The 23,242-nt window shown below is 40.2% G+C and overlaps 1 protein-coding gene across 4 annotated transcripts in view; it reads right to left on the reverse strand.

The window, feature by feature from the left end:
* Positions 1–1,688: 1,688 nt before the first annotated feature.
* LOC105937182 (protein FAM126B) overlaps positions 1,689–23,242 on the reverse strand; it is a 63,074-nt gene continuing 41,520 nt past the window's right edge. For 3 of the 4 annotated variants that reach the window (XM_012878367.3, XM_036139459.1, XM_036139458.1), the window contains exons 6-13: positions 21,558–21,638; positions 18,709–18,824; positions 16,917–17,012; positions 15,462–15,578; positions 11,623–11,710; positions 9,798–9,954; positions 8,449–8,652; positions 1,689–3,686 (exon numbers count right to left, since the gene is read on the reverse strand). In XM_012878367.3, coding sequence (XP_012733821.2) covers positions 2,989–3,686; positions 8,449–8,652; positions 9,798–9,954; positions 11,623–11,710; positions 15,462–15,578; positions 16,917–17,012; positions 18,709–18,824; positions 21,558–21,638 — 1,557 coding nt within the window. In that variant the 3' untranslated portion in view covers positions 1,689–2,988. The remainder of the gene's footprint in view (positions 3,687–8,448; positions 8,653–9,797; positions 9,955–11,622; positions 11,711–15,461; positions 15,579–16,916; positions 17,013–18,708; positions 18,825–21,557; positions 21,639–23,242) is intronic. The other variant, XM_012878368.3, reaches the window with a different exon arrangement.

A 23,242-nucleotide genomic window follows, 5' to 3' on the forward strand; every position in this document is an offset into this window, starting at 1 on the left:
CAGAAATGGCTCTTTGAAGTGTATGGTAGCAGAGCCCTGGTCTAGTCAAAGTCTAGATCTAAAACCAATTAAGAATCTGAGGAGAGATGTATAAAAAAATAAATATAAAAAAAACTGATGGAAAAACTTTCAGTCTATAGAGGCACAAAGCCTGCAGGTCCATAATATTTGCATATTTGTTTCCGCAGCAAAAAGATGGCTCTAAAGAGTAACAAACCCATGTAGGGGCTCAATACAAACGCGCGCCACTTGTTTCAGAATTTAATAGTAAAGATTGTTGGAAACTTTGTATCATTTTCCTTCCATTTCACGATTACACACTGCTTTTGTGTTTTATCAAATTAAATCAAATCTAAAGATGATGTTTGAGGTGGAACGACACAAAATGTGAAAAGGTTCAAGGGGCAAAAAAAAAAAAAAAAAAAAAAAAAAAAAAAAAAAAAAAAAAAAAAAACTTTGCAAGGCTCTGTAGGTACACAAAAACTAACAAGAAAAGATTAAGCTGCACCTAAGGGCACACCGAGCCAAGTCTCTGGACCCCGACTTTACAATAAGACCAGTAAACAGAAAAACAATCAGGCATTTAAATAAGACACCTGGGCAAACAACTATATATATATATATATATATATATATATATATATATATATATATATATATATATATATATATATATATATATATATATATATATATATATATATATATATATATATATATCCCTTAGGAAAGGATGCGTAATGGCACATCTGGCTAAGACAAGGACAGGATTTGGGTTTGGCTGGCTGGGCTGCTTCGTGCATCTGAAAACCCCGGTGCTTTGCAGGGCGCTAAACATGCAGAGGCGAGATCGCCAGGTTAAAAGAAAAAAAAAAAAAGAAATAAAAACTCACTCCGCTTGGGCAGGAAGCACTACACAAGGCTAGAGAAGCACTGTGTGCAGATGCAGGCATTTCACAGCAGAGAAGAACTCCATGCACAAGGATCAGAAAAAACAAGTGCACTTAAAATAACTACATAAAAAAAGGACCCAAGAAAAAAAAATTAAAGGAAATTAAAACAAACTAATCCAAAGAAACACCTGAAGTCCAACTGTCGCCTGTATTGCAGCAGAACCGGACAGAAAGACGAGATATTCAGTCACAAATCCTCATGGATGCATTACATTTGGAGCTGAAATGGGAAACCATTTTGGTCAGTGGACAAATCCCGCATCTGACTGGCAGACGTGTATTTCTGCACACAATGAGGTAGAACAAAAACGAGACGGCGCTAATGACAGTGACACGCAGTGACTGCTACAAGCCTCCAGAGGGCAGCACATAACTAGCACTTAGGCCACAGCTTCCGACATACCCAAAAAACCAAGCGCCGCTCAGATGAAACTGTGAAGCCAGCCTGACAGATACAGTCATTGCCTTTAGTGTCGCACACAAACCTGCAAGATTCAGCTTCAGATTTAAAATTTAAGTCACACACTGCAAAAAGGGAACTAAAAGTAAAACATTCTTGAAATTAGTACATTTTCCTTTATTTGAACAGCTGACTAACACTATTTGCCAATGGAATGAGTATTTTTATCCCTAAAATAAGATTAGATACTCTGCACTTGAAAAAAGACGATGTAGATGAATTGTTCTTATTTTAAGTGCAAAATTCTTATTCCATTGGCAAATAGTGAATCATATTCACCTGCTCAAATCAAGGAAAAATGCAAACATTTCAAGAAAATTGCACTTATTTGTAGTTCCCTTTTTGCAGTGCAAGACTAAAGACTCTGCTTGTGTAGCTGCACAGGAACGATTCTGTGCGATTTGTCCGGGTAAAAGCTCAAGACAATCTAAACCTTTTTAAACCACGACCGTTTGTTTGTTTGTTTAAACCGATTTTTTTTTTTTAAATGAACAGAAATAAGATTTATCAAACCATCTATGACTGAAATCAGTATGAATGATTGCACAGGAGCCCGGGAATGAAAGGGGAATTGAACAAACTTCCTAACTCTTATCTAAGACTGATTACTAACATGTTCAGGGGAGGCTTATGAATTTAGGGGAGCAGGCTGACCCACACCGCAGATGACATACCAAAAGTGTCTCTGATTTCTGGGTGAAGGAGTTGCTCAGATGAAAAACTTCCCCTTTATCGGCCTGATTTGTGACAAACAGGCCGTTTCCTCCTTTTCTGGCCGCTTCGTGAACAAACTGCAGGTTTCTTCCTTTTCAAGTCATCCTCCACCCTTCTTTCAACTTTTACTGGTCAAACCCATGACTGCCCCACAGCCTTCACTGAACACGTTCAAAACATACCTCTTCTTTTCAGCCTGTCTAACACGACTACAGTATGAAAAACAATCATTCTTACTTTATTTCATTCGTTCGGTACATAAGTGCTTGAGCCTTTCGCAAAAAGAAAACGATCAACCAAATCACAGCTACTGAGCTTTTATGTTATCCGTTTTTCTTAGTATTTTTAATGTCCAATTTATCTATTAATCTGTGAATAACATAGAATACGGACGAGCTCACCGCACCACTGGTTTTGTGGCAACCTGACGGGGACGATTCCCGCTTTTCTACACACGAGCGACGCGTTATTGCTGATTGGTTCGACTGATTCAGTCAGAAACTCAAATAATCTGAAATGCTATGAGACTTTACACGTGAAATCCTTTTTTTTTTCTTGTCATTACCTCCCTATCAGGAAGGTTTTTTGTGTGTGGAATGCTCAGCTTGTTTGGAGGGACTGTAGTTACAGCGGTGGGGGAGGACGACAACTTCTTCTTCTCAGAAACTAACCAGCTGTGACTGCAGGTCAAACTTTAATAGATGTTGGAAGGATAGAGACAAAGCTTCAGAGATCTGGAGATCTGGAGACCCCCCCCCCCACCACCTCATAAACACAGAGACTGACCAGGTTGGCGTAGTAGAGCGGTTGTGGAGGAAACTGAATAAATATGTGTGTTTCTGTTGCTCCCTGCGCCGCACATCACACCTGTGATATGATCTGCATGTTGAAGCTGGGGGAGCGCGACTGCTTAGTCAGAGGGGCCCCAGGAGACAGGAGGGCCTGGGACTCCTCCGGCCTGTTTAGGTGCTCCTCCTGCAGGCTGACAGTGGAGTGGCGGTGGGAGCCCCCCAGTAGGGGCCCCGTTTCCTTGTCGGAGCCTCCCGCCCCCTCGTCTCGCTCGTCCTCGCCTCCGTTCAGGTTCAGGTTCATGCAGTCGAAGGACTTGCTGGAGGAGGTGCTGCCAGTCCGGACCAGTGGGTGGCCTGCAGGGAAGCTCAGGTGCTTCTTTATGGGGCTCAGGTGGATGGCGTCCAGCTTGATGCTCCCTGGGGGGGACTGCTGCCTCTGGCGAGGCCTCGTTCCTGCAGCCGGCAGATCCACGCACAGCTCCGCCTGCTTCTCTGCCTCCCTCTCCTTCTCCTTTTCTCTCTCCTTCTCCCGCTCCTTCTCCCTCTCCTTCTCCTTCTCCCGCTCCTTCTCCCTGTCCCTGGACAGCCGAGCTGTGATGGCTTTCTTGATGCTGCTGCTGCTGCTGTTCAGGCTGCCCCCCCTCTGCCCCACGCTGCCACCGGCCTTGGTGCCGCTGGGCTGGCTGCTGTTGGAGGCCCCCGAGGAGAACCCTTCATCCGGATCGTTGATGTTGAAGGAATCCTCCCCGACGCTTAAGCCGTCAGCATCTGAGGACAAAAAGCCAAGGCACAGCAGAAGTGAGCAAGGCGCAGATGAAACAAACGGGAGACGAATGTTTTAACGAAACTTCCTAGAACGCTGTAAGTTTTGGGGAATGTATTTTCCGCTGAATAGCCTATAAGATAAGAAATTCACAACCTTAACAACATTGTACTGCTACCACAGTCGCTTTTACACCAAAACGAGGGCTTGTGGTTGAACGAGCCCGCAAGAGAGAGCGACACTTCCGACAGCTAACAGGAAGGCTAAACACAGTTCTGGGAACAAAATCCTCCAAGGAAAAAGAAGGATAACATGGTTTTTTTCAGCTTTTAGCCGCGCTGGTCGCCAATGTAAGATGCTATTTTGTCGTCGGTTCAAAATATTTTAATCTTGTTTTACACCAATTGCTCTCCAATGCACACAGTGTGACATTTACCTCTAATATAAAAAAAATTGTGGTTCAACACAAGAAGGACATCGAAAGTATTTTCAATTAGATGCTTAAAAAACATCTTCTAGAGAAAAAGAAAAATCCCAATCATCTGAAATCGGTATTGGCGGGCTGAAGCTTTACAAAAAAAAAAAAAAAAAAAAGGGGCCACAAATCTAATCTATAGAGGACTATTTTGCAAAATAGTTTTGCATGCTATTGGAAGATTCAGTTACTAAACTGTGTTCTGCACTGAAAAAAAAAAATGCACCGCAACCCAAATTTGTTATGAAAATTGCCACACGGGGTCAGTAACAGTTCTAAAATTGACTGCTTTTCTTGTTCTAATGTATTTTGTGTCCAAAGGGGGAAAACTAAAACTTTAGATTAATCTCACTTTATGTTTATGCTCTTTTTCAAGTGCTTAAACGTTTATTCTGAATGAGGGGGGGATCTTCTAAGATATGAAAAGATAAAACAGTGAACCCAAGACTGCATATCGCTGTGGTCGACAAAGGTGGAATAAAAAAGTCCCGATGCTAATTCTAATTCTAATTCTTTTTGAGACGATGTCCTCAGGTTAAAAAAACAAACACTAACAGATTTATTTAGCAACACATGGCCCCGCTCCTAACTACTGATTTTTTGCCTTTAACTAAATCAAGTCTTGTTAATTACTCCAAATATGCAAACCCCCAGTTGGTGCCGGTGTTGCAGGACTAACTCTGTTGTTTGTATGTTTGACCTCAGATCTGATCGGTTTGTATCCCCAGAAAATTTCTTCTGATAAAAACCTCTTTAAAAAACACACACATTATTGACATGACATTTAAAAGGTTAAGCAAAAAAATATTCATTACGGCACACCAATGAAAGCTGAAAAGAAAAAAAACCAAAACCAAAAAACATGTTAGAAAAACCAAGCACATCATTAGCAGTACAGTGTGCAGGGTAAAGGCTGCCAAACAGAAGAAACTGGCAGTCTCCATCTCTCTCCGTCATGCATCGCTGGGACAAGCAGAACTGGAGAACTGGGGGGGAGGGGGGACCACAGACGGCACCAAAAATTAATTGCAAAGCCGAGAAGAAAAAGGTCTGGATTGGCATGCAGATAACATGAGGAGAAGACGCATGCTCTCCTGCCCCGTCCCTCGGTTCTTCCGCAGCACAGCGTTGACACTTGGACACCCTGAGGTGAGCCGGAGTCTACGAGGCCTCCAGTCAGAGCCGACGGCCCACGAGGCTTACAGAAGGCCCTCTGCAGGACGCCCTAAAGCCAAACTAAAAGGTTCTGGAGTCTAAGCTGCATCATCATCATCATCATCATCATCACAAACATCATCTAGACTACGTTCACCCTCTGACAGCAGTTTTCTGTAACTACAGATCCAGATGGTTGGATTTCATGGTTCAACTCATAATCCAAAGTGTTTATTTTTGGACTGAATCAGTCATGAAACATGGAGCGCAGAAAGGATATTGCTCCCTAGTTCTCTATGACGATCGTTTTTAAGTTTGTTACCTGCAAAAGAGTTCATACCCCACAAACCTTTTCACATTTAATCACATTACAAACAAAAACATGAACGGATTTTTTATTAGGATTGCATGTGATTGACCAACACAGGAAGAAATAGATATAACTGTAAAATGAATCATTGTTGTTGTTTTTTTCACAAACATAAATATTTAATTTTATGGAGTGGATTTGGTGTCAGTCCCTCTTAGTCAATAGTTTATATATTCAGCTCATGCTGCAATTACAGCTGCGGTCCTTTAGGGGGCAGGCGTTTTTGTACGTCTAGAAACTGGAGACATTTTTGGCTCATTCTTCTCCGCAGGATAGTTAAAACTCATTCAGACTGGATGGAGAAATATCTATAAACAACAATGTTCAAGTCTTGCCACAGACCATAGGGTCTGGACTTTGACTAGGCCATGCTTTGCTCTGAAGCATGTCATTGAAGCTCTGGCCGCATGTGGTCTACATTATCTAATTAGGTGACGTCTAAAGAAAACTGGACTATATTTACGGCCGTCATTGGGAAACGGAGGGATTACATATGAAAACTACACCTATTAGATTTTTTTTTTTTTGTGAAACCTTCTCCAAATCATAAATCCCTTTCTATCCACTTCACAGTTATGCACTACTTACAAGTAAGATTTACATTGAAATGTTAAGACATTTTAGTAGTGCTCAAAAGGAGTAGGTAGAAGTTCAGAGAACTTATAAGAACCTACCCCCAATTACAATATTCATGTCATGTAACATATGCAGTCTTTTGATAAATGGCATTACAAATCAAAGCACACTTACATTAATACGGTGTCTTATTTTAAAGCAACTGTACAGAAGAAGATATCTAGCAGTACTTATTGAAAATGTTACAAATTATCACATTTAAATGTTTGGGTTACATGCATATTTTTTTAAAGATGACATATTTATACCTGCTTTTAAATTGTCTTAGCGTGGTACCCCTTTTTATTTCTATATCTAAGCCATTCCACAACACAACTCCTGCTTGGCTGAGCCCCAGACTTTTAAGTGTGGTGTGAACGCCACATCTTCTCAACACAAATTCTCCTCTCAAATTGTAATTCTCTTCTCTACTGTTGAACATTTTTTGTATATTGACAGGAAGTAGATCACGGCTTGCTTTGTACACTACAGCAAGAGTTTTAAATTTGATTAAGTCTTCGATTTTCATTATGTGAGATTTTAAGAAAAGTGCATTAGTATGATCTCTGAATCCAACATTATGAATGATTCGTAAGGCTTTTTTCTGAAGTTTGATAAGTGAATCTAGATTACTTTTGTACGTATTACCCCAAACCTCTATGCAATAACTAATGTATGTTTGTCTTGGTCCATCACATTAAATCCTAATATAATACATTTTTGGGGGTTATAATATGGAAAAAGTCAAAGGGTGTGAATACTTTTACAGACAACTGCAAGTAGAAATGGTTTGAGTTCTAATTAAAATGTGATTATAGACTAGAAAAAAACCAAAAAAAAACTCAAAGCCCGCCTTCTTTTAAGAGTTTTACCCTTTCGACAACAGATGAATTAACCCAAAACATGCTGTGAGCTTTTGTGCTTTGAAGACAAACGAATCTAATTTCTGACAATCAAAACACAAATGACACAATGCGGTGCAAAATTAATGCAAACGTGCAAAATCGCAAACTGATTCCAACGTGGAAGCAACGCAGCCCAAAAGTAAATACGGCAGATTTAGGTGGATGTTTTTTTTTTTTTTTCGTTTTGCAAGCAAACGTCCAGTGATCACAGACAGCCGGCGGCTGATCAGATTTCCAAACAATCAAATATGTTAAAGGATCTTTTTTTTATTTCCCCACAGCCGCACTGAGTTCAGTGAGAAATCACTGGAAGGACACTAGATGGCGCTCAGACAAACACTGACCATGACGAAGGAAATGAGCCGATCCTTGGTCTGACTGAGGTTCGGGGAGGACGATGGACACACACACACACACACACACACACACACACACACACACACACGATGAGACAAAATGGGCAGCGGAGTCGTCTTTGCTTTTTTCAAATTTCAGACTCAATTAATTCATTCGGCCAAGTCAGAGATGCAAAGGTGTAATGTCTGAGCTGAAATCACCGAAGCTTGCTGAGGCGAGTGCATGCAGAGCTCTTTCTCACTCACTGAGCTGAGGAGCAGAGAAACGACATGTTAAGATGAGCCCAGAGTGCCGCTGCAGATTCCTCTTCCTGCAGCAGATGGCTGCTGCTGCTGCTGGCCCGAAAGCCAACGCGTCAGGGGCGGTACTGAAGCAAGATGTCGAGGCCTCTGTGCCCGTTAAGAAATAAAATAAAAACCTGACATGTTGTCATTTGAAAAAAAAAAAAAAACACCAATTATCAGACACAGAGAGCTGAGAGAGCCCCGAGAAGAGGGTCCAGCTGCGGGCTCAGTGAGTGACAAGGGGAGCGGTCTGAAGTTGAAGGAATGATGAGGAATAAAAGAGCAATATGATGACGGGCCCCATGCAGAACGGCCTCTAGCAAACACTTCCTTCAACCCCAGAATAGGCAACTCTTCCACGAGTAAAATGCAGCAGAAAGTAGTACTGGTCTGGAAGCAGAAGGTCGGTTGACTGGGGGTCTTTATAGGCGGGATGAGTTAGTATACTCTGGGGAAGTGAGGAGGCAGCAACGGCAGAGTTAACCGCCTCGAGTTGAGGAGGGGTAGCAGGAGGAGGAGGAGGAGGAGGAGCAGGAGGATGAAGATCACAGGGGCCACCTCTTCGGGAGACCCTCGATCCTAAGAGTGGCCGCCCCTGTCCCCTACCCTCGAATGTGATGGGGGGAATGACGCTGCTGCTGCTGCTGCTGTTGCTGTGGTGGCTGTGATGCCGCCCTCCTCTATCCGCTTTAGCTGCAGGTTCCCTGGGAGGGTCGTGGCGGCGGTGCTGGTGCTGGTGGTGGTGCTGGACGAGGCTAGGAGGACTGATGGTGAGGGTCAACTCTGCATCGGTTGAGTAGTCAAAACAATCTGGGATCAACAACACAGATGAGGAGATGCGTGTCTTTGTTAGCAGCGACCCTTCAGCTCAGCCGGGTCCCATCCTGGGCACATACGAAGTAATAGTTTTCTGAAACGTCCTCACAGTTAACTAGCCCACCAGTCGCCTGAATATACAGCCGCCATTTTGTTGACTTTAAACTCTAATACGCACGGGTGATATAAAGAACAAAACGCTCTTGACTGACGAGACAAAATAAGCAAAGAAAAATAAACACAGAAAAAAAAAAAAGCACTAGGGAGCAATGAGTGAAACAAGCACTTGAACACAGACTTAAGGCCCATTCATACCCTACGTTTGGCCTACACGTCCGTATTTCTGTCCGTACGTTCTATCCGTTGACTCCTTCATACCTCCGTCCGTTGAGGTGCGCAATAACCAATATTTCCTCTAGGTGGCAGTGCTGGGCGCCAATGATTCGTCACTGATCAACCATGGCGATGGTCCAAGACGTGATATTGTTGTATTTGCTCCGTAAGTAAACTTTTTATTTGTCCCTGTGCCCCGGACACGACACATCATATATGTGTGGGTAGTTGCGGAAAAGCTCCGCAAGTCGTTCCTCGAATCCCGCCATTGTTTAAAGCCCAGAATTATAACCTTCTTCGTGATTTTGTTGACATTTTGTACTACAAACTCAATAGCGCCCCCACCGTTTCCGGTAGTATTGCTCCGTATTGATCCGTTTCGTCTGTAATCGTAAGCTCCCAATTTTCGTGTCAAAATATGGACGAAATCCATGGTTAGAACGTATGAAACACTCCACACGTATCCGTCTTTTACGTGAGGTATGAATGGGCCCTTATATGAGCACAACTACCAACAATGACTACACAAAACGCCATTAAAATTATTCTAATGGTGCGACCAGTTTACAAAGCGAACAGATTTTCTCCTCTGATGAGGACAAACGCCAGAAAAATCATTTCTCACCAAATGCTTGCGGCCTTCTGTTAAAACGGAGGGGAGGGACAAACTGTATGCTCAACAGCGTCATCGGGACTGAATCTGCTTCCTTTAAAGCTAGAAACGCTCTCCCCTGCCGAGTGCTGCGGTTCCTCCTGCACGGCAGCTCCCTTCCCCAGTGTTTGGCTCCCCGAGGCTTTAGTCTTACCCTCTCTCTTCCAGCGGTGGCGGCGTATGGAGGCCGTGGTGATTGCTGAGATGGATATACGGCTGATGGTGGGGGTCACCTCCACCTGAAGCACTTTGCGTCCCCGCTGCGCTTCGGGAGCGCTCTCTGGCAGAGAGTTCTTCATGGCGTTCCCCAGCTGAGGTGGACGCACAAACAGAGGGCATCACTGAAACGTGCAACATACCAGTCCCAGTTGAACAGCAGGAAATTGTTTTTTTTCTTTTCATAGAAAGTGTTCCTGGCCCACAGTGTCTGTTTATATCCTGGCTGTAACTATGGGTACTATTTGTTTCTTTTTCCCATATAAAGTAGTCCTGGTACACTGTGTGAATCTGTTTTACTTTCACAGACAAAGCCATTGATTGACCTATTGCTTCCATTAACCTTGTTATTTTTTAATGTTTTTACATAGAAGGTACCCTTGGGTCAGTTAATCTCTGTTTCCTTTACGGAAAAAGCCATTCAAGAACTTATTGCTGCCATTAACCTTGTTATTTTTTAATGTTTTTACATAGAAGGTACCCTTGGGTCAGTGATTCTCTGTTTCCTTTATGGAAAAAGCCATTCAAGAACTTTTTGCTTCCATTAACCTTGTTATTTTTTAATGTTTTTACATAGAAGGTACCCTTGGGTCAGTTAATCTCTGTTTCCTTTATGGAAAAAGCCATTCAAGAACTTATTGCTTCCATTAACCTTGTTATTTTTTAATGTTTTTACATAGAAGGTACCCTTGGGTCAGTGATTCTCTGTTTCCTTTACGGAAAAAGCCATTCAAGAACTTATTGCTGCCATTAACTTTGCACTTTCTCTCCAGGTTCTCCCTCGAAAGTACTTCTGACCCAATAATCTGTGTTTTATCTATATGACCATCCTCTAGATCTCTAGCTGGTTGCTCAACTGAACAATTGGGTCCTGCTGACAAGTTAAGGACCTCCGATAGCCCTGTCCACCTCTCCTAGGGCACCTGCCTTTCTCTCTAAATCTCATCCGTGCGCCTGAGACTATGCTGGGAGGCACAGCAAAACTTTCTGGCAATGGCACGATTGACGTGTCATCCTTATGGAGTTGGACTGCCAGTTGCAACCTGTGTAGTTTCCAGGCATCACCTCCTGCGACTAGTAGTGACGCTGATCCTGGTCCAATGGAAAACTACTGAAAAGCAGTCAAAAAGCCAGGAAACAAACATGTCCGCGGCCTCCAACTGCAAAAACAGAACTAAAAATAAGTTAAAATTTTCTTGAAATGAATGCATTTGTACTAATTTGAGCAGGTAAATAAGATAATCTGCCAATGGAATAAGATTTTTGCACTCTTAAAATAGGAAGAACTTATCTGCATCAACTTATTTCAAGTGCATTATATCTAAATATCTTATTTTAGGGTTAAAATCACTTATTCCATTGGCAGATAATGTTATTTACCTGCTCAAATAAAGTACAAATACACTCATTTCAAGAAAAGTTTAACTGCAGTGCAGCTGCAAAACCATTCCTGTTTGTGGGGTCGTCTCATTGCTGCCCCTTTAGTGCCCCTGTTTTTAATTTCATTAAGGCCAGAACAGATGACATTGATTAACAAACTTAACCAGAGGTTTCACTGACTGGTTAAGAAGTGCTCTTTTAGTGTTTTTTTAGCAGAGTATAACATCCAGTGTATTGAAATCTGTACTGAAGTGGACTGTTTGCAATAATGATACAAATCTGACATTTGTAGTGGAATAAATGTGACTCCTTTGGTTAAATGTGGACCTAAATAAATATGACAGAATTGGATATGAAATTAATCTGTACTGTGATAGACTTACCAGTAGAGGCTGGGAATAAAGCTCCAGCTGGGCCCTGTAGACAATGTCCTCCAGAGCTTCTCGCCCCATCTCCCACTCTCCATTGTATCTGCACATCAAAAGCGCCAACATCCAGTCGTTTAACAGCTCGCTGTACATTTATCAGAGGAAGCAGGAGAGGCTCACATGCTCGCCTTGATGTCTGTCTCACATCCCTTGAACTATTATTAGCCATTTACTGATTCCTGTGGATTCAACACGTGAGCAGGGCTACAGTCAGTGGCCCTTAGTAGAAGAACTGAGGAACACAGGTTTGTAAATAAAAGCTGAAAAGCTATTGCTTCTCGATAGGCTTAATCAAAGAAGCACTGTTTGTTTTTTCTAAAAATATAAGCAGTCAACTGCTATGGAGAATACAATAATTTTTCAAATTGGGCCGAAAAATTAGAGGAAAATCCACAATAAACCAAAAATGCTGATGTAATTATTTTACAAAACACATGTAAAAAAATAAATAAATGAATCTAAAGAGCCAGTAGCAGCTGAACCCTTTGATCGGGTCCTGTATGAGCAACAATCACAATGGGAGGAACAACGGCGATCAAAGGGATGGGCATGAATGGGCAGGTAGGAACACACCGTCTGATGTAGATCGCGGCTGAAAAGGCGCCAGAATATAAATTAAATCTGGTAAGTAAAAAAAAAAAAAAAAACTTGTTCCTTTTATTTTAACTGCAGATGATCTGGTATCCCTGCAGACCCCGTCATTCTCTTCTCGTGTGGTATTACAGTTGCAAAGCATTAGCAAACATATTAACCTAAATCCTGCAGTGTCCTCAGTGTGTGCCAAGGTCTCTCTGCATGTGTGCAGCAATAGATTTCGGGTTGATCTGCCTTCCATGTGCGGCTGAGCTCTGCGTGGCACAGAGGTGGGTCACAGCACAGAGAGCCACTCGTTTACACATGCATACATAAAACCCTGTTAGCTCAGCTTTTAGCAGGACTGACGACTCTGCTCTTTTGATTGTGATCTGTCGGAAAACACACTGCAAAAACGGATCTAAAACTCAGTAAAATGTTCTTAAAATATGTGTTTTTGTCCTAGAAATGATATTATCTGTCAATGGAATGAGGATTTTGACCCCTAAAATAAGATAATTAGATATACTGTACTTGAAATAAGATGGAGATGAATTGTTCCTATTTTAAGTGCAAATATCTTGTTCTATTAGCAGATCATCTTATTTACCAACAAATACACTAATTTTAAGAACATTTTAACTTATTTTTAGTTCCGTTTTTGCAGTGCACGCACACGTTCCTCCCCCGAGTTGCCAAAGACCCGGTCCAAATCACATCCGAAGACCACCTGCCATCTAACCGAGGAGCCGTAATCAGCTTTTAAACAGTTGTGGCCGTGGGGGAAAAGTAGGGGAAAAGCTCACCTGCTCTGTGAATTGATAGCCAGTGTAATCTTTTTACACAGAACGAAGCTTCTGCTAACTGGACTACAGCTGACAGAAATCAGGACTGCTGTGAATAGTGGTGCCTCAGAGACTAGTGGTTAAAAAAGCACCGTTGGTTTGATGCACAGCTCCTAAAGTAGTAGGAGTATAGTAATAGTTATATTCGCATTTGTAAAACTGCCGTTCTCAGTCATAATTCTGCTTTAGTATTCATTCTGCAAAATAGACTAAATCTGTATAATAACCTGATCAAAATAGTGTTTTTATACTTCTAAGTTTTAGGAGTGGTAATGAAAACAATAAAATAAAAATACGACTTTTTCACATAAGCAACCCTGCATATTTGCCAAGAGGAACGACAAAATATTTTTCTCTGGAGGTCAAATATACTTTTAAGTGTAAAAGTAAAAAAATGTCAAAGAAAGGAAAAATTCTATATCATGATTTCTTTTATTTTAATCAAATGTAATTTGCTGTAAGGTTTTCATTGTTAACACATTAGCTGTTACTGCTAAAGTGGGACACAGGTCAAATGTCCTAAACCTACCCTTCATTATGTTTTCACTAGATAAAGCACATTTTCTGTTACGTTTTAAGTTATTCAGAAGGGAACAATAGATTTTTTTTTAAAATCTGTGAAAATTTGATGTTATGTTACAGAACTTCAAAGAGTGACCATGAGATTCGGTTGGATAATTTTAAATTAATTGATAATCGCATAGAGCCCAATCCTGGAGATATTTTAGATCAATAAAAACAGTCAAAGTTATTATTTAGGATTTTTTTAGGCATGATTTTTTTAAAAAGACTGCACTGACATTGTCAGCTCAGCTCTAGAAGTACAATCTTCCACAGGAGCTGCTGGTCATTTCCTACACCGCCATTGTTCAGTCTGTCCTGTGATCCTCCATCATTGTGTGGTTTGGCTAACCCTACAGAACAAGACTGGTCCAAACTGCAACAAACAATCAGGTCTGCACAGAGGATCACCGGGGCGGATCTTCCCTCAATTCGGGACTAGTCTAGAGTCAGGAAAAGGGCGGCTAACATCTCTGCAGAACCCACACATCCTGGACACAAACGTCTACCCTGAAGTCAGCACCACAGAGCGCCGTTTACAAAAGAAAAGCTGCCGCAGAGACAGTTTCAACCCCCCAGGCTGTCGCTCTGATGAACAAAATGAAAAATCTGGGTAGTCAGCCACTCTGCTGTGAAACAAAATTAATTTATATATTTATACCTAGTGTCCGTACAATGTAAGCACTTTAAAACCAAAGTCAAATTTCTGGCTTGTCCACACAATCTTTACCTATAATGTTGATTCTGATGTTTGAAAATAAAAAATGTTTAAATCACTTTGGAACTGTTTTGAATATATAGAAAATCTAGTGTTCAAGTTGTCAGTGAACAAAGCCTAAAAGTTCAGCTGCCGGGAGATCCTATCTCCTCAGAGGGAATCCTGGAGATACGTCTTTAAGGCGGGTTGAATGCTACTACAGGCAGCAGGATTTGGACCTCAGCTGTATTGTTCTCAGGTACCAGTGGTGTTTATTTTGGGCTGAAGTTGTTTTAAGTGAGGCATAAGTGTTGAAAATGCTGACAAACCTTTGGTTCGGCACTTCTATTTATCCTCAATCATCACTGTAGCTGAATCAGGAACCTCAACTCTCCTCAAATAAGAGACCTTAGTGACGGTTGAGAGTCTTTTTTTTTTTTTTTTTGGTGCTGCATTGTAAAGTTGCACAATAGACCTTCGCTTTGTTCTGTTAGTTCTGGCCATAAACAATCTGCCTGAGCTCGTCTCTAAAACAACGCTGTATTGTATTCGTTCGGTACACATGTACGGTTACACCCCTATATTTATGTCAAACAAACTCTTACAAACAAGATCAGTAGCCTAGGATTTCCCAGCCTAAGTCTTTGATGCGCACTAAATTCCCAAGTTTTATGTTCAGTTGCTTCAATAATCCAGAATTAACTTGATTGTCATAAAAAAATAAAAAAAATAAACTCTGCAGAATGTGACGACTAGTTGTCGGATCTGGTTTGTTAGAGAAGGAAAATGTCTAAAACAGCTACTATACTTTACTTGTTCATCTCCAAACACCAAAGAGATAAATGTGGATATGCTGCAGAATCTGCTCCCAAATCTACTATTCAAAAAACATGTACTTAAATATAGACTCTGTTGATTTAACATTATGCACCAAAGAGCAAGAAAACTTACTTTCAGTTTTCCAGGTGACCAAAAACACATTTTCAATTAATGCAAAAGTTTAACCAGTATCTATTTAGCTGCTATGAGGCATAATTATAACGAAACAAGTGTAACTGCTCGCAATCTTTACTGAAATGTTAAAAAAAAAAAATGCAAAAAGTGGTAAAGATACTTACATAGCGTGGTAAACGGCAGTGAGCATCTGGACCATGAACTCCGGGTCCAGCAGGACGCGGTTGCAAGGTTCTCTCCACAGCTTCTGTTGTTGCCGGGGGAAACCACAAACACACACCCTGGAGAGGGGGGAGTAAATAAATAAGAGTTTTCTACTGACCTCATAAAATTGCTCTAAGTTCTGCAGGAGGCTAGAATCAGACATGGAAAAATGGATCTTACAGACATTAAGAAGAAATCAGCTAATTTTAACAACCATCTATGTGTGGAGGTTGGAGAAAGCTGACTACAGAGTCTGCACTGTAAGGACTCAAAGACTGAGAGCATTGTGCTCCAAAATCTTCACAGTCACAGTTTGCCATCTGTCTAGACTGAGCTTGCTTAAGGCGCTGTCTGCTCACTCACAGCAGGCCGGGATTCATACCCTGAATGTTCGGACGCCGCGGCAAAACGATCCCCTAGCAGTGGCACCACGACATATTATACTAATATATATATATATCTCTTTCCTTTAAGGCAGGGGTGTCAAACTCATTTTGGTTGAGGGGCCGCATACAGCTTAATCTGATCTCAAGAGGGCCACACCAGTAAACTCATTGCAAGATTAAATAGAACTAATAAAAGTGGACTTGTTGTTGATTTTTATATTAAGTTAATTTCACTTTTACACAATATATTATGAATAACCTCAGCGTTTTTAAGAAAAGTATGTGCAATTTCAACAATACTTTTACTCAGTTAAACATTTACTTTTGCATTATGCATAAGAACTGATCACAGTGATTATACAATGTTGAAAAACATTTATTCACATTTTTTGGAACTTAAAAACACTGTCCCGCATGACAAAATACATCAAACAGATAAAAATTAAGAAATGATTTGAATTTTTCCACACCTGAAGCTTAATCTGCTAATTAAAACACAGCGCCCCTCGTGGACAATATAGGAACTGCATATTTTCAATTAAATGAAGTACATGTTTTTTTCAATAATTGTTTTATCATTCTCTTCCTTTTATCTTGTCCACTTGTGAAAGTCAAATCTGATGAGCTCTTTGTGGCATCTTATTGCCACATTGCCAGACCGGACACTGTTTTTTTTTATAATGATAATGCATTTAGCCACAGGGCCGGACTAAATTGTTCGGCGGGCCGGATCCGGCCCGCGGGCCGTATGTTTGACACCCCTGCTTTAAGGCATCTTCATGTCTACTAAGGAGATAGACTGTGGCAGGAATCCTGCAGTCTGGTTTTCATGTGACTGATCAACTCAGCTCAAACGCAGCTGTTCTTATTAAATCTTTCAGCACAGCCAGAAATAGGGGAAAGCAAATGACGGCAAAGAAAGGGAGAAGAATGAGTCCTAACTTCAACGTTATTAAAACTATAGAGGAAGGAAGATGGTTATTAATTGGGTACAGAAAGAACAACAGCGGGTCCAGATGGTTTTCTCACCTGGAGCTCATCCTGCAGACGGCCTGATACGAGGAAAGGGGCATGTAGACCACAGCAGAGTTGTAGCAGAGCATAAGGAAACACAAGACCTCAAACCTGCAACAGTGACAGACAGAGAGACACAAGTTTCAAAACATTAACTCTTTTTACTACAGCAATGAAGTTATTTCAGTATGCTGAGTTGCAACAGCAATCTATGAACTTAATGAGCCGTTAAATTATACACTACACAAACTAATACTTTAGCAGTTTAATCATCAGCCAGTGTACCGTTTCCACAAACAGGGTTTTAAAAACGACGCTTATCTCTCTTTAACTGTCAACACACACCATAAGAGAGAAGCACATTCGCAACCAAAAATGTATTTTGTAAGTTAATTTTTGCAATATTACACAATAAAGATTATAAAACAAGCATCTGTAGTGCTGTGGTGCTGTAAAGGTCAAATAAGTGTGCAAACAAGGATGCTGCTTTATTAAACAGCTTGACATTAAATCTGCACAACACTTGTAAAGGATTTAGAAGTCCTGCAACTCTCGTACTTGCAGAGGCTGCAAAGAGCTTTGAAGGGTTATGAGGTGAGAACCATATTACTGAGATGTTATAATAAAATGCATGAAGCCTTAGAATTAAAACCATCAACTTCTAATTATTGGCTTCTAAATAAAGGAATGAGAATGGCTAAGCAAGGAGAGCTGTGTCGCTTCTTCACATGAGCAATATCTACTTATCACAGCATGTTCGTTATAGTCACGCCGCTCTGGCCAGCCAGTCTTATTTGTGTTGTTCTCACACGGACACATATGCCTGTGTGTCACTTAGCATATAGTCACAAATGTATCTTTGCTCTGTGGAGTGCAACAGAGAACCCTTTTTTTATTTTTTTTTTGGCAGGATTACTGGTCTATTTCATTCAGATTATTATTCATCCATAGCAGCAGAAAGTGTGTGACGGCCAAAAAAGCTCTTAGATTGACAGAGTGCAGCTGTAAGAGTTATGATCTGATCATCTTAAAAGGGGCTTTATTGTGGAACAACATTTGATTAAATAAAGTACACAAACACAAAATATTAATATTTACATCTGAAAATGGACAGAACCCGAATTTTTTATATTGTAAGGAAATAAACTAAACTACAAAAAGTTAAGCTATGGTAAGCTAAGCTAAGCTAAACATAACCAAGAAAAATAAGCTAAACTGAGCTAAAAAAAAAAGCTAGGTAAATTAAGGAAAACAAAACTAAACAAGCTAAACCAAGATTAGCTAAACTAACCTAAACAAAGCTAAACTGAACTAAGACAGCCTAAAATAAGATAAACAAGAAAATAAGATAAACTAAGCAAAGCTAAACTAAGATAACCTAAAATAAGAAACAAGAAAATAAGATAAGCTTAATAAGCTAAAATTAGCTAAACTATGTAAGCTAAACTGCGAAAAAGGACATTAAACAAGCTAAAATAAACTAAACTAACCTAAAATTAGATAAGAAAATAAGCAAAGTTAATCATGTATAAATAAAAATACTATTTCAAAATATTATCATCATTACTGAATAACTAATAGTCATGGAAAATCCTAATTGTATTAGATCTGTTTTACTAAGACAGTATTAAATGACATTCTGAGCTAAATTCTGCTCAACAGTTTTTAAAGATTTTTAATCTCTACAGGAATATCTTGGTTAACTGGTTTAAAAAAAAAAAAAACATTCACACAGCTAAACAGCTAACTCATCATTCACCAGATGTAGTTCTTCTGGTCTAAGAAGCTGGTTTAGTGTCTAACCAACCTGTTCTGTGCAGTGAAGGTTTCTCTCTGGGGATGGAGGCCGCTGTAAACCACTCTGATCAGGTCATGCTGACAGAGCGCCCCCTCAGTCAGAGCCATGGACCCCAGGCTGGAAGGCTAAACAGGCAAAAAAAAACGTCATGTCAGCTTGATTAGAGGCTACTGGTAATAGTGCATCGACCCTTTGTTCATAATAATGATGATTTAATAGTTTATGTCTATCCATTGTTTCCTTTTATGACAGTGTTAAACAAGGACTGAAAAAATTAAAATGTGAAGTTTATATAAATGTTTATAGTGTTTAGATTGGAAATTGTTATTTAGAGTTTCCTTTAAAAAGGTGCATAGCCACGTTATCTGACTTTTTTATGTATTTATACATCAGTAACTCACTCTGGTTGCATACAGTTTTTATGAAAGGTTATCACATCTTGCTGGCGTATTAGTTATTATTTTGCAGTTGTACGCTTTGTTTTTGCTCAATTTATTAGCAAATAAAGCAACAGAAGCACAACACTGCACAGGAGGGGATAAACCAGGAAGCAGCTAATGGCTATTAGCATCTCCCAGTGAAGTAATGGAAACAATTATCCAAGATCCAGTGGGGGGGAAAAAATGCAAAAAAAAAGTATGATTCCGAGAGGGAAAAGACTGGAATGTCGCTGGGAATGCAGTATGAGCGTTGGTGTTCACTGAAGCAGAAGCTAAAGCTAAGCTGCCAGGATATGAGCGCAGAGTTGATTAACATGAGTAAATTTTCTGATTTATACTGTGATAATAGTAATAGCAATGCTCTTCTTAGCCTTTACAGCCTGAAGTAAAAACAACATCATAAATAGGTCGATTTATTTGGCTCAGTTTATTATTAATAGTGATTTATTACTTTTTATTTTATTTAACATTATGCATTCTGATAGTTCTGCGGTACTGCCGGTAGATGGCGCCACCTCTGTTCATATCTGATCAACCGGCTCAAAAACAACTAGCAAAACACTATCAGGCTGGACGCTTGGTGTTTATAACCTTATTTTATCATGATCAAACGTTTTTTGGTCTTTTTTTTTATAGGCATATAATGTGGCTATATTCATTTAAATCCTACTGCTTGGAAAAAAATCTGCCAGGTATACATTTTCACCGCATCATTAAGTGTCGTTAATTTATCTACAGGTCTTGATTTTGGTGACTTTCCTTAAGAGAGGCGATTGTGCAGCTGTTAGACCAGAAACTGTCTACAATCATCTTTGTTCCCTCTACAGATCCTTTAATGAAAAATTGAACTCATCCTCCTGCGTCCATCCAGATTTGCTGATGCCTTTACTGACGCAAGGCAGTGCTGTAATGAGGCTAAGATACTTTGAATTAAATATTTAGGATAGCTTTTGGAGTCATTAGTAAATTATAGAGGTGGTGGCAGGATGCTACATTTTGATGGCTTACCATCTCTGGGCGGCTCATTTCCTCTTACTGTCCTCAGTTACGAGACCTGCATGTATAGATCTGACCTTTATCTTCAGCCCCTTGAACTCCACAAATTCTACATATTGTACTGAGGGGAGAAAAATCTGCCTGTCTTAAACGCCTGCTTCTTGAGTGAAAAAGAAAGAGGAAGCGATGCCTGTGTGGAATCTTAAAGTATATCCGACGAAAAATGTGGAATAAACCACTCGATACAGGAGGTCTTGAGAGCAGAAGTTACACTGAGTGAATATCTTATGATTCTGCACAAGAAGAGCAAGAGAGGACAGATGAGTAACATGCTAATGGAGTCCCGGGGATCAGGGCACGTGACGTTCAGACCAGCACTATAATCAGGGAGGCTTGTTGTGATTCATGCGGACGTTTTATCCGATTCCAAATTCCTCGATTGTTTCTTTATTCTAATGGCATGGAAGGAGGAGCCTCCGAAGCTTGTAATTAGAGCAATAATGCATTTGGTGCACCAAACACACACAATCACACACACACACTGTGTACAAAACATTCCCTGTGTCCTTAGGACAACTAAAAGGACAGAAAGCTTGGGCATTAACCCTGAATGATCCTGGGTCAACATGTTCTGTTAAACTTTTCTCTTAGTGAATTTCTCTGACCTGTCAGCTGAAACAATCAGCTGGCAGATTGAGTAAAAAAGAAAAAATGGCCTAAATGCAGAATCATTCAGTCACTAAATCTACAAAGGAATCCCTTTTCTGATTCATTAATTAACAAACAAGCTTTATATTTTATTCATAACTACACTTTTGAAAAACAAGAAGAAATATATATTACAGGAACTAGAGCTCTCAAGGTCAGGTTATTAAAAGCACTGGGACACTCAGAGGGTGCCATCTTACAAATCCACCGCTTTGCTAAACCTCAGAAATAATGAGTAGGGGCAGAGATGGAAAAAGATGCAGCGACAGGCTTATCATTTCACACCTTGGCCGTTTTCTAACTCGTTAGTTTAAGAAACTGGAGCCTAGTCTTCTGCAAGGCACCAACCACGCCTTTATTCATCCCCGCCTAGAACACTTTGCATCCAATTTGACAATCGACAATTCAAAGTAATTTTCTACTTTCCATTCTCAACCTCCTGTAGGGAAATTATGTTATGCTGTTCAACACCTGTAAATTATATTTACCAGCAGGAAGCGTCATTCTGGTTTAATCAAGGGTCATATTCTATTATATTTCCCGAGTGTCAAGTGACCCAAATGGGAAGCAGCGACAAAACCAATTCAAATAGGACACAATTAAATCAATTTCTTTGTATTTATCTTCATTGTTTATGAAAGTAATTAACTAATAATAAAAAGAAAGTGATAGGAAATGATTTAAGTACCAGGGTAAAAAAGAGCAGAGTCCTACCTCATGATATACTGACGGTTTCGACAGAGATGGGATTGTGAAGGAGAGGAGTTTGCTGTTGCCGTCTTTGTCAACAATTTCCTGTGGAAAAAAAAAAAGAAAAAGAGAAAGCTTGAGTTGGCATAATAGCTTCCTTAAAATAAACGACGTCAACATCAATCTTTTTCCTAAATCCTTCAAACAGGATTTACCGCCGTGTTCCCGCTCACCATTATCTGTCTGTCTGCATCCTGTCTGCAGGAAACACACTTCAGTCAAGTTCACCTCAAACTGACTTACAGCTTCAAAACAAACGCATCTTCTTCGCTATCGAATTATTCAAGTTACTAAAGTTTGACACATTTTCAAATCCTGAAGTGGTCTAAAGTATAGAAGCACTTGTAGGATTTGTAGGTGATCAAGGTGATCATCATGCCTGCAGAGCATCTCTAGAGGTGACACTAAGAAAATAAAACAAACCGCATGTGAATGAAATCTGTAAAGTTTGACTATCTGCTATAGTTCGCCCTGAATAAAAGAGCATATGGAAATGTTTAGGTCCTCATCTGCTTGGCTATCTCTGTACCTGCATGTGTTCAGGTGCAGACTTTATGCGGCCGACCAAATCTATTATACTTTTTAACCATTTTAAATCACATTTACATGAGAAGCGGATGTTACTATAACGATAAATCCAACTTAAAGCAGAAATAATCATTAATAAACCACAGTTGAGCACAATTTAAAAGTTACAGTGTCCATTATCACTACTACAGATATGTGATTAAAGGAGCAGCATCACAGATCCGTCCTCCCTGCAGCTGTTAGACTTTATAACCATCACTGCTCCCAATAAACTCAATAGGTGTTTACATCCATGATGTTTTTCGCAGTCTTTTCCATTCTTGCACATAGTTTGTTGGTGTTTTTCCTATGTAAACAAAGACGTTTTGCACATACTTGTTTAATTTCTTAAGTATGCTAGTTTTAATAACTCTGCCTGGGGCTGGGCAATATATTGACAATTTTAAAATATCGAGAGATTTTTTTAAAAAGAGATATAAGATGACACTATATTGTTTATACAAAGATGATCTGTGTTGTGTTAGAATTATACTTTTATGTATTCCAGTAGGTTATTTTTCAGCCATTCTCATATTTAGCTATACTGCTTGTTAACAAAATGTGCCTGTGAGACTTTTGGGATAAAGCTTTGATTCAGAGATGCTTTTTCATGATTTTATGAATGTTCCACATGCCACATTCCACATGCCAATCATTCTGATGCGCTAAAGTAACACCAGTGTGCGTGCTCGTTCTTTGTTAGTTTCCGCTTGCTGGCTGCGCAGGCGCACTTCTAGTGTAACTGGTAAGCTTAGCGGTTAGCTTCGGTGTTAGCTGTTCATTGTAGCGCCACTGTTCTCACCGTATACTTTGAATATGGCCGAGAGTCACAAGAAGTAAACCGTGTACAAGTTTATGAGAAGAAGAGAAAGGCCTCAGTAGAAAAAAATAAGACCAGCATGGCTTTGGGAGATTTTTTCTACGCAATCCCTCTGAGAAGCAGAAAAGCTGGTAAGATGGTCTTGTGCATGCGCAGTTATTCAAAAAGGGACTTGGGGAAACTTCTGGGAAAATCGCCGCCTCTACCTTCAAGGTCGGGTGTGTGGAGTCAGGGAAACACCTAAAACACGCAGGATAGTGGG

The sequence above is a fragment of the Fundulus heteroclitus genome, chromosome 7 (assembly GCF_011125445.2).
Source record: "Fundulus heteroclitus isolate FHET01 chromosome 7, MU-UCD_Fhet_4.1, whole genome shotgun sequence".
NCBI lineage: Eukaryota > Metazoa > Chordata > Actinopteri > Cyprinodontiformes > Fundulidae > Fundulus > Fundulus heteroclitus.